Genomic DNA, 15,647 nt, shown 5'->3' on the forward strand with positions numbered 1-15,647 from the left:
CAAATGTTAATTACAAATGGTTTGATTAACATCATTTAAATAATTAAGTGGTCTGATTGAAAATAATTAAAAGATTGATGATTATATTGAATCTTTTCATAGCTAAGTGGTCATAGTTGTAGTTTACCCATAATAAATAACAGAAAAATCCCAACAGGGCATATACTTTTTTCAAAAAAAGGAAAAATATCAAAATTAAGCCTTAATGTTATCAAAATGGTCATTTTGACCTTTAATCTATTTTTTAGCATTTTGGTACCCAATGTTTCATTTTGAGGGCCAAAATGCTCCAAAAAAAGAATTGTGGCCAAAGTAACAATTCGGTCAAATGTTATGGGTCTTTTTGACCTAAAATGAATCGTTGGGGGCCAAAATGTTCCAAAAAATATGAGTCAAAATGATCATTTTGATAAATGTTGGGGCTAATTTGACATTATGCCAAAAAAAAAAACGTAGTGGAATGTACAAGGTATACCTGCAGATGGAGCCTCCCTGCATGATGATTGCCATAATTTGATCAAGCCCTTAACAGATTATGGCCGGGAACATAATGGGAGGAAAATTAGTTGTAATTTACATGAAAGATTGTTAAAGAATGGGATCAATGGGAGCAGTTTTTGAGAGAGGCAACGAATCAAAGAATTCCACTTGTGTGCTGTGATCTTCAATTACTCATGGATATTGCACTGTTGCAAGTAAGGATGTTCATACTGCAAATGTTTGCTCCAATAGCCTTTATATTCAGCAATTCCTATTTCCAGCCAGGGTTTCCTGATTCCATCATAGTGTATAACTGCAGCATTCTTGATATTGTCTCGCCTAAGTCCTGGGTTATAACCTAGCCCGAGGGAATGCCATCTCTTATCTAAAGCCACAGTTTGGTTGTAGAAGGTAATCCAACCTAAGGGCAGTCTCCCTGCCTCCGATAATGGCCAATTAAGACCCTGAAACAAGGCACCGGGCAAACAAGCTTGACAAACCAGTATAATTGGAAAATATTAGCAGATACAGCATGCAAAATACTTCACATAGAAACCAGTACGTAATGTACGTGTTTAAAGCAGGGCATTTAGACGTCCTAAAAGATGATTTCTATATTTGAATACGTTCAGTTAACCCGTAAAACTATGTGTACCAGTCACAAGTTGAACAAAGATGTAGGCACGTAGCTATTGCTATAATCAAAGAAAAGGAAGTATATGCGCGTACCAGTTGCAAGTAATTATGGTAGAGCATGGTTAAATTTTGTCTTCTCCATTCTTTGAGATCAAACAAATTCATGCCAAATGCCCACGTGCAAACACTGGAGTTAAACCTCTTCGCCAAAGATTGGTCTGAAATGTTCATAAACAAATTCATGGAATGAAATGAAGCTTTACTTTCCCGACAAGTCTCTACCGCTGCATGTACTTTTCTCTTCATGTCAACAGTCCAAAGTGCAGTTAAATCCCTTTGCACTACCACATCATGATCGAAGAGCACAATCTTATCCACTGATGGAAATATATCTGCTAGATAGAACCGCAGATGACTAAGGGTGGAAGTATATCTAGGATCGTCAGACTTGTATTCCTTCAATGTTGAATAATATTCTGTTGACAACCAATTAAAATTTTCTATGCTCTGAACGTGAATCGTGGCTCCACCAGGAGGATTTAATAAAAACCACATCGAAATTGCTGGGAGGTTGAGAGAATCAGTCAATATGTGAAAAACGATTTTCTCTGGCTCCTGCATAACCGATGTTATTTATCAGGTATATCACATCGGTATCAGAAATCTTTGCCAAATCCTGAATTAACTGTAGCTAACTCATCAAAGATAAGGAAAGCAATGACAGAAGAATATCATCTCTCTAAATGGAACCTGATCTAATGGCACCAGCAATGTGATACCGCAAAGCATCCTGGCATGTTCTAAGTTTAACAGCAAAAATTTTGGTCAAGTGACTTTTTATAATGACAAATTGACAATTACTTTCAATAAAAAAATAAACATGTTTAGGTTTAGCATCACAAAATAAGCAGAGATTGGAAGTTACCGAAAATGCTTAAAAAATAGCGTACAAATCACAAAGATGGTTTACCTTTGCAGAGGCAGTTGTGGAGTTGACAACAACTGCACAAGCCAGAATTTCGTCAGAGAATACTGCATAGTGATAAAGGTCTAGATCATGCAACTTGTGCTGGTTAGGAAACTGTCTTTCCTCAGGTTGAAGTAAAAAATATTCGGCTGTCAACCGCATGGAGAGGCAGTGAAGGCCTTTAGGGGTGGTCCTTCCTGCAAGCTGAACAAGATATGACCCTTGATTCTTCTCTGCTTGAACCTGCTCCTCAGTATCATTAACCGTAGCACAAAGTGTTTTGTCCGCTCCGAAGCAGTCAGCAAATGTGTGATTCATTTTAGCCAACCAAACCTCCATAGATCTTATCATGCGCGATGAACTGAAAATTCAAATGTTCTTCATATATAAAGTTCCGTGGAAGCAATTTAACCCTAAATGAATTCAAGTTTCTTACTGGATATAAAATGCATTGGTAAAATCATTGCAAAGCAAAAACTGTCTTACCTCCTTGGCAAGTCTGAATCATTGCTGGCTTTACGAACTGCCCGTTCCACCTGTTTGATTTTCCTTCTCAACTCTCTCTCCAATTCAGGGTAACTACCTGGTCGTCCAAGACTTAAATATGCTTTTGCTCTAATGAGCTGCTCATTCATCTGCTTCAGCCTCTTATTCGTTACACTACGTGATTGGGTCCTCAAGTGTTGATTATGTGTACCTGCTTCTCGATTGAATTGCTCCTGCAGCCAATGAATTAGTGCTAACCAAATTAAACTAACATGACTTGCTCTAGCACTGACCAATCTGGCTAACAACCACACTGCATGGAAGCCCCACCCCAATATACAAGCAAACATACATGTATATATAAACCTTCAGGTTGATGTCAATAATACCAACTGTCAAAAACTTTGTGGTAAAAATCAGACTTGCCACTTTATTCTTATTCCGGTATTGCTGAGATGTTTTAGAGATGAGCCATTGCGTCAGAGTTCAGACAAACAGAAGCACTAAGTCGAGAGCTAAAATTTATTTGGAAGCAAACTAAAATCTCATGAAAATGAACTTGTCACACGAATAGGTAGAAGGATTATCATCTGCTGAAATTTTCAATACCAGCTCAGTTTTACCTGAACTATGTGGTGTCAGCTAAACAAAACCCTTCATATAGATTTCAAAACAGACAAGAGAATAACAATTCCAACATATGTTTTCCTTCACGAAGATTAGTAGTAGACACCACAGCAACCATCTACAGTCTAGATTTCCATTCAATCATGTAGCATCTAGTCACACTTCAGACATTTACACACCTGTTTCCTCGATCTTCTCGGCACTTCCTTTTGCTGAATTCGAAGCCTATCTTCGCCTTTACCTTTAATTTCTGAATCTAGAAAGTGGAGCAACTCAGAGTCACTACTGAATCAATAACCAAATGTAAGTGATAGAAGACAGTACATGCACCCAAGGAATACAAACCATTAGCTTTTGACGACTTGGAGGCATGTTGAGCATCCCTATATTGATTTGAATCACGATTCTCATCAGAACTGTGACTAGCTACAGAACTACTATGATCCTTCTCGTTCAAGACAATAATTTTTCGCCCTTTTAATTCCTCTGAAGCTTTCTAAGTAACAAATAAACAAATATCAACTGTCAAAAACACTCTGAGATACAAAAATCCAAAGCAAAAAAATAGTGAACTTGTAAATCTTAAAACTACCTGTTCAATTGCATTCAGTCTTAAATAATCTGTCTTATACTTCTGCATCAAACAAAGCAAAACCCCATTAGAAATCTAGGGGTAAAAAGAAGAAAAAACACAGCAGATTCAAAGTAGATAAACCCATACCACACTCGCGAAATCCTCATTAAATTCGTCTTGTCCTGCCGTTACAGAATCACAAATGCAAACAAATACAGATCAGGATGTCTCTAAAAAATGTAATCTACAAAATAAAAGGAAATCGAATCATAAAAGGCTAAATTCTCATTTTGAAAAATGCGAAAAGAACCAATTCGATATCTTAGCTTAAATTTATATACACTGCTAAGTAATTCTCTTTGGTTTTATGGTCTGATCAACAACTCCATTAACAAGAAAAGCATTTGCTTTTTCAGAAAAAAAATATTTGACAGATTACCTATGGAATTGAGGGGTTTTAGTTTCTGAGAAAGCAACACCATTGGAGCAAATAAAGAGAAAGATAGCAAACAGAGGATCAAAATCCTCTGCCGCCAACGCTTCTTCTTCATCAATCGATAAAAATGAGAAAAAAATAATTTAAAAAGATTCTTCACTTGATTTTCCATTTCCTCTCTTAATTGCATGGTTTTCAGAAATGGACTGGTTAATGAACCGATCATGTTATCAGTTCACTGATTTAACCGGTTGAATCGGTCAGACTGGTCGAAAGAATCGAACGACGTCATAATTATTTAAAAAATTAAATAAAAATACTAAAAATATTTAATAAAAAATAATTTTATATATCACAAGTCATATTCAAAGCAAGTCATAACATATATAAGTTAAAAATCATAAAATCAAATGAAACAAAATGATTCAAATTAACTACAACATAATATTTAAGGTAAAACATATTAAATAATAAATATAATTATATAACTATAATTAAAAAATAAATCTGAGACTAAAAAATCATAATAAAATGATATTGTTTGGTTTAATTTTTTTTTTAAAAATATCTCACGGCTAAGAAATATAGAAGAATATTCCAAAAGTCTAAAGAGTAAAAATATGAGAACAAAACAATCTCACATGGCTAAGAAACATAGAAGAGCATCCCAACTAACTTATATAAATAATAGAGGTAATTTGACATTCAAAATCATGGAGACTTTTGGTGAGCATAGAGTGAACTATTCTTTCACTTCAATCAAGCTCGAATTTTAGGTTTCAATCGAACTTCTAAATTTTTTTTGAGTTCAAGCCTTTTCGAGTTTAAGTTTCAATATTATATTTCGAGTTCGAGTTGAACTTGATAACTTTTAGTTCGTGAGTTTGAGTCGAGTTGAGCTTAATTTTAAAGTTTGAGTCGAGCTCAGCAATACTCGAGTTCGACTTGGCTCGTTTAACAAATGATGTCGTTTGGTTTAATTTAAAAAAAAAACAAAATTGGTGGTTTTTCCCGGTTTTCAACCGATCCAGTTCGAACAGTTCAACGGTTCTGATCGGTTCACTAGTAGTGATTCAACCGGTTTAATTTGAACCGGACTAGACAACGGTTCCCGATTGAACCGGCCGATCCGGTCCGATTTTCAAAACAATGCTTAATTGCACTCCAAAAACCACATTTCACATACTCAAACCCGCAGTGATCCGATGCAGGGGTTACAAGGATCAAGAAATGTTTTAATTCTTTGTTTTTGGAGTTTCGTTTACGTTTTGATGTTTCTTGGATTATGGAAAAAATAAATTTACTTGCGTTAATTCTGGATTTATATACCTTACCAGCCAAGCCATAGGGTTTTGCATGATAATTTTGAATCGCGAGAAAGGGAGAGAGTGATGGAAACGATGGTGGCTCTAGAGTTTAAAAGGGTAAACTACACGAGTGACCACTCGATTATTTTATACTTTCATTTTCGACCATCAATGTTTTAATTTCAGCAATCAAACTACTCAACTATGTAAATGCTTCAATCAAACCACCATCTCTTAACTTTAAATAGAGAAGGTGACGAAGAAGTTAAAAATCGGGTATAATTTCATATTTAATCCTCAATACTTATACATTCTATGAATTTGGTCATAATTGAATTCCATTAAAATAAATTTAATCTTCATTTAGATAATGACACTTGTCATTAACTAAAGAGAGAAAATTAAGATCAAATTAATAGAATGTATAAAAATTGAAGATCAAATATGCAATTATATCAAGTTTTTTCAGAAAGTGGCTTGATTGAAATATTTAAATTGTTATATGGTTTAATTGAAAAAATCAAAACATTTATGATCAAAATGAAAGGAGATAATAGTTGAGTGATTACTCATGTAATTTATCGAGTTTGAAAACGCCTAACAAAACAATTCATATCTAATACTTAATTAAACAATTACTTTAGGCTTTATTCTTTAATTTTCTTAAAGCATTTTATTTTATGTTTTGTTGAGGCATAATTTCTATTGATTATATGAAAATCATTAAATTAGTGCTTATTGATGATGTGATAAATTTTATATGTCTAAAGCAATGATGTGGTATATTTTATATTGTCATTTTGAACAAATGAAAATAACACGTTATCATTTTGAACATGTGACATATATCACGTGAACACTTTAAACGCATAAGATTTATCATATTAGCAATAAATGTTGACATTTAATCATATAATGATTTTTATCCATACAAAGGATATAGTGTTTTGTGCGGTTGTAAGTGTACACACTTTTGGGGTTCAATGTGATCGCTATAAGGTGTAAATTTGACAAACAATGGGTTGAGATCGTCGAATTTTATGGGATTTGTGAAGAATTTTGTCACGTGAGGGCGAGATTAAAGGCGAATTTGATAAGGTCGGGTACAAACGAAGTAATATATATATGTTACTTGGTTTATATTAACTTGAGTCAATTTGGACCTTAGCTAATTCAAACATTGAGCCTCTTAGACCTTTGGTTTGCTTTAGTTTAAGATTAAGAGATTTAGGAGGTGGTTTGAAGTTGAGATGAATTCGGATTCAAGTAAAGGAAGGGATGAATTTAAGGTCAGACTTATTTAATATTTATAATCTATTTCTTTCTACTAAAGTTACTTGTTTTAAAAGTAATGCTAAATAAAAGTAATCATATATATATATATATATATATGCACTTGTAAATTAATTAAAAAGCCATATATAAATATTATCGTATAATTATCTTGAACTATTTAAAAAATATTCTTTAAAAAAATTTATCCTCTTAAAAATTCGTCATGATGCACATAATGCCATGCATGCTCTCTTCAATATTTTTTTAAATTTTTTTAAAAGTTCATTACATGCATTTATTTTACATTGAACATTCAAGTTATTACTGTACATATAACTTTTTTTTCCTGATCATACATCATTAAATTTTGTACGAGATTGTGATAATTAATAGGTTTTATATATAAAAAAATTGGTGTTAAACCAATTTTTAAAAAAGGTACACTTAAATTTTTTCTAAATTTAAATATTATTTTTGACCAAACAAAGTTTAAATAATAAAATATATCAAATTATCGATTAAACATCGGAAAATAAAAGCTAAAAGTTAAAATGAATAATTTCTCCATCGTATAATTGAAATAAAATTTCATAAGAAAATACTTTTATTTTTTATATGCACCAATCCTTTCCATTTCCTTATCGATAAACAACAATTTCCACAAATGTCAACATAATTAGTAAAGATATCATTTTTCTCATATCAAAATCATAGAAACCACTGCATCCTTAAACATTATTAAAACATAGCGTAGCCAGCGACAACAGTAGCTACAACTCTGGTGACAGTGGAGACCTTAAGCGTGACACCATTTCCAGGAGTAGGAGCAGAAGCCTGTGCAGAAGGAGAACTAACATCGGCTCCTCCAGGTAAACTTGTTGGGCTGCCGGAGGAACTAGCACCGCCGGGTGCGGGGGCCTGTGAACTAGTAGACTTAGAGCCGGCAGCAGAAACCAAACCAACGAGGGCAATCAATACCAAAGCAAAGACAACGATTTGACGTGTCATTTTTTGTGTTGGGTAAGTAAAAAAGAGAAAAGATTGGCGGTGGAGAAATGCAGATTTTCTCTAAAGTTTTTTTAATTAACAGTAGAGAATCACTGCGGGATGCATAAAATGACTGTTGGTATTAGTATTCTGATCATATATTTAATAAGTTTTACAGATTAAAAATAGATTGCATTAGCGGACTGAATTAAATTTCGGCTTCTTATTTAACTAAAAATTAGGAATCATCGTGTGGTGTGGAGGAGAAATCTTATTCATTGTTTTCTCTGAATAAGCCATGAGTTTATGTTTTATCCCAAGTCCAAATATTGTTTGTTACTGCCAAATTCCAAACGGTTGCAATGGGAAGAGGCAAACGAGGCAAATTTGCATTTCTTAACTTAGTCCACGCGATCTACTTGACGCGCCAACTCTAGTTTCCTTTGCCAATATTTTTAGGGTAAACTATATGTTTAGTACCTAAACTATCAATTTTATTTCCATTTAGTATCTAAATATTTCCATTTAGTATCTAAACTTTCATTTGTTTCAAAATCATACATAGCATTTACTTTTTGTTTCGTTTTGGTATCTTGCCATTAAAAATTTTAACTGGTATGTTACAGCATGACACTTTTTTTTATGGATAAATTACATCATTCATCATTCAACTATCTTCTCACTCCTATTTTGGTCACCGAAGTTTAATTAAAAAAAATAATTACTTAACTTTCAAATTTCCTAATTTAATCACTCTAACTTTCAAATTTATTTTTTAATTTTAATTTTATATTAAGAAATAACAAAAATAAATGCCATGTCACAAAAAATATTAATAAAATAAATTATAGTGATTAAAACATGATTAATTTGAAAGTTGAGTAGTTAAATTGAAAATTTTTAAACTTTAGTGACCAAAATATGAGTGAGAAGATAGTTAAATAATGAATGGTGTAATTTACCCATAAAAATTTGATGTGAAGCAATTCTGCTAAGTTTTTAACGAAGGGGTACTAAAATGACACAAAAAGTAAACGTTAGGTATGGTTTTGAAACAAATGAAATTTAGGTACTAAAACAAAACAATACCAATAATTTAGGTATTAAACATGTAGTTTAGCCATATTTTTAGTAAATTATATAAATAAAAATTAAATTATATTAAAATAATTTTTTATTATTAGCACGAACCAAGTTATCTCAGTGATTAATGAATTTGTTGTTATCCCTTTAAGTCTCAGGTTCGTGCATGTAAATAGCTTTTACTATTAGGCCACTGGGTTCAAAATTTTAAAATAATCATTAACTTATTAAATTATTTTTAAATAGAGTACAATACACAAATGGTCCCCCGATATACATGACACTACTTTGTTAAGTTTCCTGACTATTAAAAAATACAAAATGATCCCTAATTACGGAGCATTACTTTGTTGAGTCTCATGATTATTAAAAGTTATAAAATTGCAACCCGATTATTCATATGTTCCAAACACGTCATTTTAAAAAACGATTGTAGTTTAAGACGAATGTTAATATACTAATTGAGATGTGATAAAAATATTTTTTAATGATGTATATTGGCATCGTTGTTGCTTTTAAGTACCAGCTCGACGATATAATGTTTTAAGCACTAACTCAATGACATAATGTAAACGAAGACTCAATCCACAAAATACACCTCAAAACAGTTCCGATATAAGACTTTATCATATATTAGTCATCAGGTTAACATTCAGCTCATAAAGTCGTCAATTTTTAACGGAAAAGGATGAGTTTAGAACATATGAATAGTTTAGCGATCATTTTGTAACTTTTACTAGTCAGGTGACTTAACAAAGTAACGTTCTATAGTCAAGAGACCATTTTGTTACTTCTAATAGTTGAGGGACTCAACAAAATAATATCTTATAGTTGATGGATCATTTGTGTACTTTACTCTATAAAATAATTATAAATATTGATAAATTTAAGGACTATTTTATAATAATTTGATAGACTCTAATGATTATTTTATACCATTTAATAAAATTTAATGATTATTTATAACAATTTAATAAATTTAACTATACCTAATAAATTACAAGTATATAAAATCATTAGATATTAAATATAAAAATATAAATTTTTCAAAATAAAATAATATGGCTGAGTTTAAAAACAATTAAGTTTAAATTTCTAGCTAGATCAGACTTGAACAAGTATGGAATGTGTCAATTTTTTTTTTTGCATAAACTCGATCCGATCGAGCATCTCTGGTTTCTATCATGTATTAATGAATACCAACTCAAATAGAAAATGATTAAACTATCATTCTTTGAAACGATAATTAATATTATTAAATGTAGTATAAAAATATTTAAATTACACATTTTTCTCATTTACATATCTAATTTTTTTCTGATGAATGTAAATATTTCATTATTTTCAACATTGTTATTTTAAAATTTTAAAAACGTTACATGTATTAATTAATTTTTTTAACGATGTCATATATCAATCACCTAAAAAATATAATGTTAAAAATATTAAATATTTATTTTAAACAAACAATATTTTAAATATCTAAAATTAATAAAACATATAGTTTGAATACTTAATTTTTTTTATTAAACCCAGAAGAAGAAAAATTTAAAACAAAGAGCCTTAAACACGCGCCAAATGTTGAGGAAAAAGCAAGTAAAGTTTATTGGTTCAAAAACCTTATCCCTCCATTTTTAACTCACACGCCACCACCAGCAAGCGCCAGCCCCATGCTGCGACTCTATCTCTAATTTCCCAATCACTTTCTCCATCATAAAACCCTAACACTACCCTTTTCAAACTATCTTTTCTTCTTCCAAATCTCATCTTTACTCTGTTTCAAAGGTTTTAATTCTCTGTTTTCCCTTTTGTCTTCTTTTCTAATGGCTCGAGAAGCGAATTCGGTTCCGCTCGCAGAGACGCAAGTAGTTTCGTCGAAGAAGAAAAACGCGGTGACAACGAGCTGGATTTCGATAGACACGAAGGGGCGGGGCGTGATTCTTGACGTCGATAAGTATGCTATAATGCGCCGCGTTCAGATTCATGCTAGAGATCTTCGTATTCTTGATCCCATGTTATCTTATCCTTCCACCATTTTAGGGAGAGAGAAAGTAATTGTTCTCAACCTAGAGGTAATTTTTATTTTGTTTTATTTCTCTTTTTTGATATTTTCTTTGGATGACCATAAAGCTGTTTTTATATTGGATTGCAGCACATTAAAGCTATAATCACAGCAGAAGAGGTTAGTTTATAGAATTTGAACATTTTATTCAACTTTGAGATAGTAAAAATTTTGTTATTATGTCAATTTAGGAGGTTTTACTTTTGGAGGTGAGTTGTGTTTTGTGATAGGTATTGCTTAGAGATCCATATGATGAGAACGTAATCCCCATTGTTGCTGAACTTAAAAGGCGGTTGCCTCAAGATAATCTCACACGTCAAGGCCAAGGAGAAGAAGAAGAAGAACAACCTGGTGCACAAAACGATATTGTTAATGAGATAGAAAATGGTACCCATTAACTTTAGGATGAAACTCTTTCGGTGGTTTTATTGGGTTAGAGTTATGACCCAATTTCTTTTTAGACCATACCATGAAGTTACAAATTACAATAAAAAAAGTGTGGTGAACGTGTGAGGCTTGCAGGGCGGGTGAAGCAGTATAATCTGTTTGATCCTTAAAAATAGAATGTAGGGAATAGAGTTTTGTGATGTAGCAAATCTTGTATTTTTTTGACATAGTGAAATTTTCTTCTCTCTGCCCGTGGTTTTTCTTTTTGAGTTTTCCACGTAAATCTTAGCGTTTTTTATTTTTCTGTTCGATCGTATTTGTTTGCTGTTAATCGTTATGATAATTATAACATATTGTGTATATCAATACCATTGATATATAGCCGGGTCGTTTTGGTATGTTTCATGCAGAGTTTCCATTTGAATTCCGGGCATTGGAAGTTGCATTAGAAGCAATTTGTAGCTTTCTTGATGCGCGTACTAGGGAACTGGAGATTGATACTTATCCAGCATTAGATGAGCTGACCTCCAAGGTAATTTCTCTTTGAATTGTTTGTCCTTCATTTTATAGCCTAAGCCATTTAGTGATCGGTGGGCTTTGTCTACTCTATTAGTTTCTCATTACAGCAAATGTAGTCATTTTTTTGCCTGTCTTCTTTCCTTCTGGTTGTTGAAAGTGATGAAAAGCATACATCATTACAGTCACAAAGGCAGAATTTCATGAATTTCATACAACTATTAGAAATGTACATTAACTTTTTTCTGAAAAAATTGAAATCCCTGTTTTTTTATAGCCAAATCATTCATTTGCTACTTAGGTATATATCTGCGATGTTTCTACTGCAGAATCTGGCATTCTGCCATTTTACTACAAGTGTTGTTCAATAATTGCTATTGCTTTATTGCTTCACCTGCCAAACTTGACTCAGTAATGGCAATGATTACTTTCCATGGTGGTACCTGAGTGATTTGCATTGAACTTATGAGGCAAACTAAGAGAAAGAATTCTTGGTAAAAGGTCGGGATGATATCAGTGTTTGGCTCTAGTGTCAAGAATGACGTTTATTTATAGTTGTTTATAAGACTGGTAGTCTAGTACCTACCGCAAGGACATACATGTCCAGAAGCCACGAGATAAACTATTGTTGGAGGGGTCATAAAACGGTTTAATGTTTTAGGCATCATTTTTTCTTCTTTGTTTGGAATTGGTTCATATGAAGTCTGCTTTCTGAGTTTCCGAGTTTTGGATGAAATCCATTTTGGGATCAGTAAGTATTGGGATGAAGTATAAATGGTATATGGAAAACTGTAAAAAGCATTCTATTTTTTTATTTCCCCCCCTACATTGCAATAACCAGAATGTCAAAGAAAAGATCTTACAGCCTCATGATGGAATGCTGTCACTTAGATTCAGTCTTTTAATTGCCATTTAACATGGAATTATAACAATCTATGTTATAGTTTTTCATCTGATTTACCTTTATGATGTTTAATATTCATTAGTACTGAAGAGTTCCAGAAATTCAATTTCGTAGTTTTCTCAGCTTGCTTGCAAGAGAAGTTCAGTTACATGCAATAATTGTGATTATGTGGTCAGATAAGCAGTCGTAACTTGGACCGGATTCGTAAACTGAAAAGTGCAATGACAAGGCTTACAAACCGCGTTCAAAAGGTACGCACCATGTCATTATTCTGGAATTCAAAAGTTTGGTTCCCAGTGTTAGGTGATTTCTTTCTTTCTCAGCTTCGTTTTGGCCTACTAGAAAACATTAAGCTGCTTACAGCTTTTCAGTGATACTTTTGATAATATCATAACCGCAATAACATGAATAAATCTTGAACAAGTTTCCTTTTTAGGGCTAGATTTTTCTGATTGGTCTATCATGTAGAATGGTCCATCTAATTTCTGGACTGAAAATTTTAATTTAGAACACTCTTGTAAACTACAACTATTTTTTTATATATACTGGTACAATCTAATACTGTTTTAGTTCACTTTGTCTAGTAGAGTTGTAAGTGTGATCACAATTTCAAATGTTTTTCCTAAAAATTGGAAAAGCCTAGGGGAGCATTACTTGAAGGGGTGTTTTGCAGCCAAAAAACTATTATATACAAATACAATTTCTTTAAGCTTAAAAGGAAAATGTGAAGGATAGACAGGAGAAGAAAGAAAAACCAGTAACATGCTAATGGAAATATCATTATATCTTCTTGGGTAATAACATAATTGATACTACGAAATAAACTGATGGAATATCTCCAGGACTAGGATAATTCATAGTCTGCATCTCTGTTTTTTTATTCCTTGACTCATTCATGGTATGGTTCATGTATCCTGAGTTCCAAAATTCAGTTTTACAGCTGATATGGTTGCTGGTGCCTTGTAGACGTCATACACAGCCAATCCTATGGCATTAGTGACCGGATCATAAAAACATAGAGAACTGGATCTCTAATCATGAGTTCGGACTCATCATTTATCAACATTTTTATTTTTAGGTAAGGGATGAACTCGAACAACTTTTAGACGACGATGATGATATGGCAGACCTTTATTTATCAAGAAAGTTGGCTGGGGCTTGTTCCCCTGTCAGCAGTTCTGGTGTTCCAAATTTTTATCCATCCTCACCAACTATAGGTTCAATGTTATCAAGAACCAGCCGGGCAAGTGCAGTAACAGTTCATGAGGACAGCGATGTAGAGGAGCTCGAAATGTTGTTTGAGGTTATTGATGTCATTACCTGTGGCGGGTTTCCTTTAGTTAACGCAAAATCAAAAGTTGATATTTTCTTCTGGATTATGCAGGCTTACTTTATGCAAATTGATAGTACGCTGAACAAATTGACTACGGTATGCCCCTGACTATTTTACATTAACTTCTGCTTTAATCCCATAATTATTGTTGAATAACTATCCATTTTCCGACCAGCTCCGTGAATACATTGATGACACAGAGGATTATATCAATATTCAGGTGATCAGCTAAAGGAATTTATTTTGAAAACAAAAACTACGGTGAAAATTGCTGAAGGAGGGTTTTGATTGTTCAGGGATATCTATGAATGTCCCATATTACTTGACAATCTTGCTTTATTATTGGTGCTCGGAAGTTTACTGTAGTTATCAAAATTGGCAATTTAGCAAATTCAAGTATCGGATCCTAGCATGTGATCTTGAATCTTGATAATCTAAATGCATTCTCTTGCAGCTCGACAATCATCGAAATCAGCTAATTCAGGTAATTCACTAAAATTAGCCTCCAAACCCTTTTTTCTGTTGTTCATTGGCCTAACATTAATGAGTTTCCACTGTATGTGTCAGTTAGAGCTCCTCGTAAGTTCTGGGACTGTTTGCTTGTCTATATATTCTTTGGTTGCTGCAATCTTTGGAATGAATATTCCTTATACGTGGAACGACGGCCATGGATACGTATTTAAATGGGTATGTATCTCAGAATCCAGATTTGAACAATTACGTTTTGTATAGTATTACATGTTTCACTATGAAGTAATCGTATCTAGTTTGTTCTATTCATAATGCTATTATTTGAACCTTTTGATCAAGAAAATATGTTTTTTTACTCAGGTGGTCATCCTCACTGGATTGCTATGTACGTCGACTTTCACATCAATAATGTCCTATGCGAGGCACAAGGGTCTTATTGGGTCTTGAAGTCCATGTAACCAAAACTTCAAGTACACTCAATATCATTATTTATATCATGCTTTTATGGTGTTGATGAATAATGTCCATGCGCATCGCGCATGTAGGGTCATCCTTTTGTAACTGGCAAAAAACGTCGTATAAAGTGTATCCTTATGTCGGCAAATATCCATGCAAGTAGGTGATAAGGTTGGTGACACTAAAGGTCCCAATTTAAGAATATTAGCAATGATCATAAATAAATAAGAGAAAATAAAATGTTTTTACTGTGCAACGAAGAATTATTGTTTAAGAATTAATTTTGTCCTAATCAGTATAATTGTAATATGGATGTTTCTTTTAAAGTTAAGACAAAATTTCAAATTTATATACATGAGTAAGAAAGATAAAACTTAATTGATATTAATCTTTTTAGAAGAAGATTGATGAAATATGAGAAAAAAAAAAGAATTACTCATAATCTATGGGTCTATAAAAAATGAATTCAGCCTTGTTTTTTATAGGTAAAAAAAATGGTGGTTGTTTTCTGAAGCTCAACCATATATATAAATTATCTCATTAAAACTATAACAATAAATATAGTTAAAATTTTATGTTGTTTAAAATAACCTTATAAAAATAAAGTGAGTGTGTCTAAAAAGAAACACATCGTATATATATCATGTGTTGCAAATACAT

General features: G+C 32.5%; 2 protein-coding genes across 4 annotated transcripts; one reads left to right on the forward strand and one right to left on the reverse strand.

Annotated features, from left to right (window-relative positions):
- Window positions 1–425: 425 nt before the first annotated feature.
- Window positions 426–4,387, reverse strand: LOC120188703 (probable galacturonosyltransferase 6). Its single transcript, XM_039192114.1, has 9 exons — window positions 4,210–4,387; window positions 3,918–3,952; window positions 3,789–3,830; window positions 3,542–3,692; window positions 3,376–3,452; window positions 2,570–2,802; window positions 2,087–2,444; window positions 1,210–1,731; window positions 426–944 (listed from the first exon to the last, which is right to left on the reverse strand). The coding sequence occupies exons 1-9, from the start codon at window positions 4,376–4,378 to the stop codon at window positions 669–671; spliced, it is 1,863 nt and encodes a 620-aa protein (XP_039048045.1). The 5' UTR covers window positions 4,379–4,387; the 3' UTR covers window positions 426–668.
- A 6,127-nt stretch (window positions 4,388–10,514) lies between these two features.
- LOC120188630 (magnesium transporter MRS2-I-like) lies at window positions 10,515–14,985 on the forward strand. 3 transcript variants are annotated; one of them, XM_039192031.1, is made up of 11 exons: window positions 10,515–10,930; window positions 11,011–11,040; window positions 11,151–11,307; window positions 11,718–11,839; window positions 12,904–12,978; window positions 13,806–14,030; window positions 14,112–14,156; window positions 14,236–14,280; window positions 14,515–14,544; window positions 14,628–14,747; window positions 14,892–14,985. In XM_039192031.1, exons 1-11 carry the CDS (start codon window positions 10,682–10,684, stop codon window positions 14,976–14,978), a joined length of 1,185 nt encoding a protein of 394 aa, XP_039047962.1. In that variant the 5' UTR covers window positions 10,515–10,681; the 3' UTR covers window positions 14,979–14,985. The 3 variants fall into 3 exon arrangements, with proteins under 3 accessions (XP_039047962.1, XP_039047965.1, XP_039047964.1); XM_039192034.1 differs by lacking the exon at window positions 14,236–14,280; XM_039192033.1 differs by lacking the exon at window positions 11,011–11,040.
- Window positions 14,986–15,647: the final 662 nt, after the last annotated feature.

This window comes from Hibiscus syriacus, unplaced genomic scaffold, assembly GCF_006381635.1.
Source record: "Hibiscus syriacus cultivar Baekdansim isolate YM2019G1 unplaced genomic scaffold, ASM638163v2 tig00116951_pilon, whole genome shotgun sequence".
Classification (NCBI taxonomy): Eukaryota; Viridiplantae; Streptophyta; class Magnoliopsida; order Malvales; family Malvaceae; genus Hibiscus; species Hibiscus syriacus.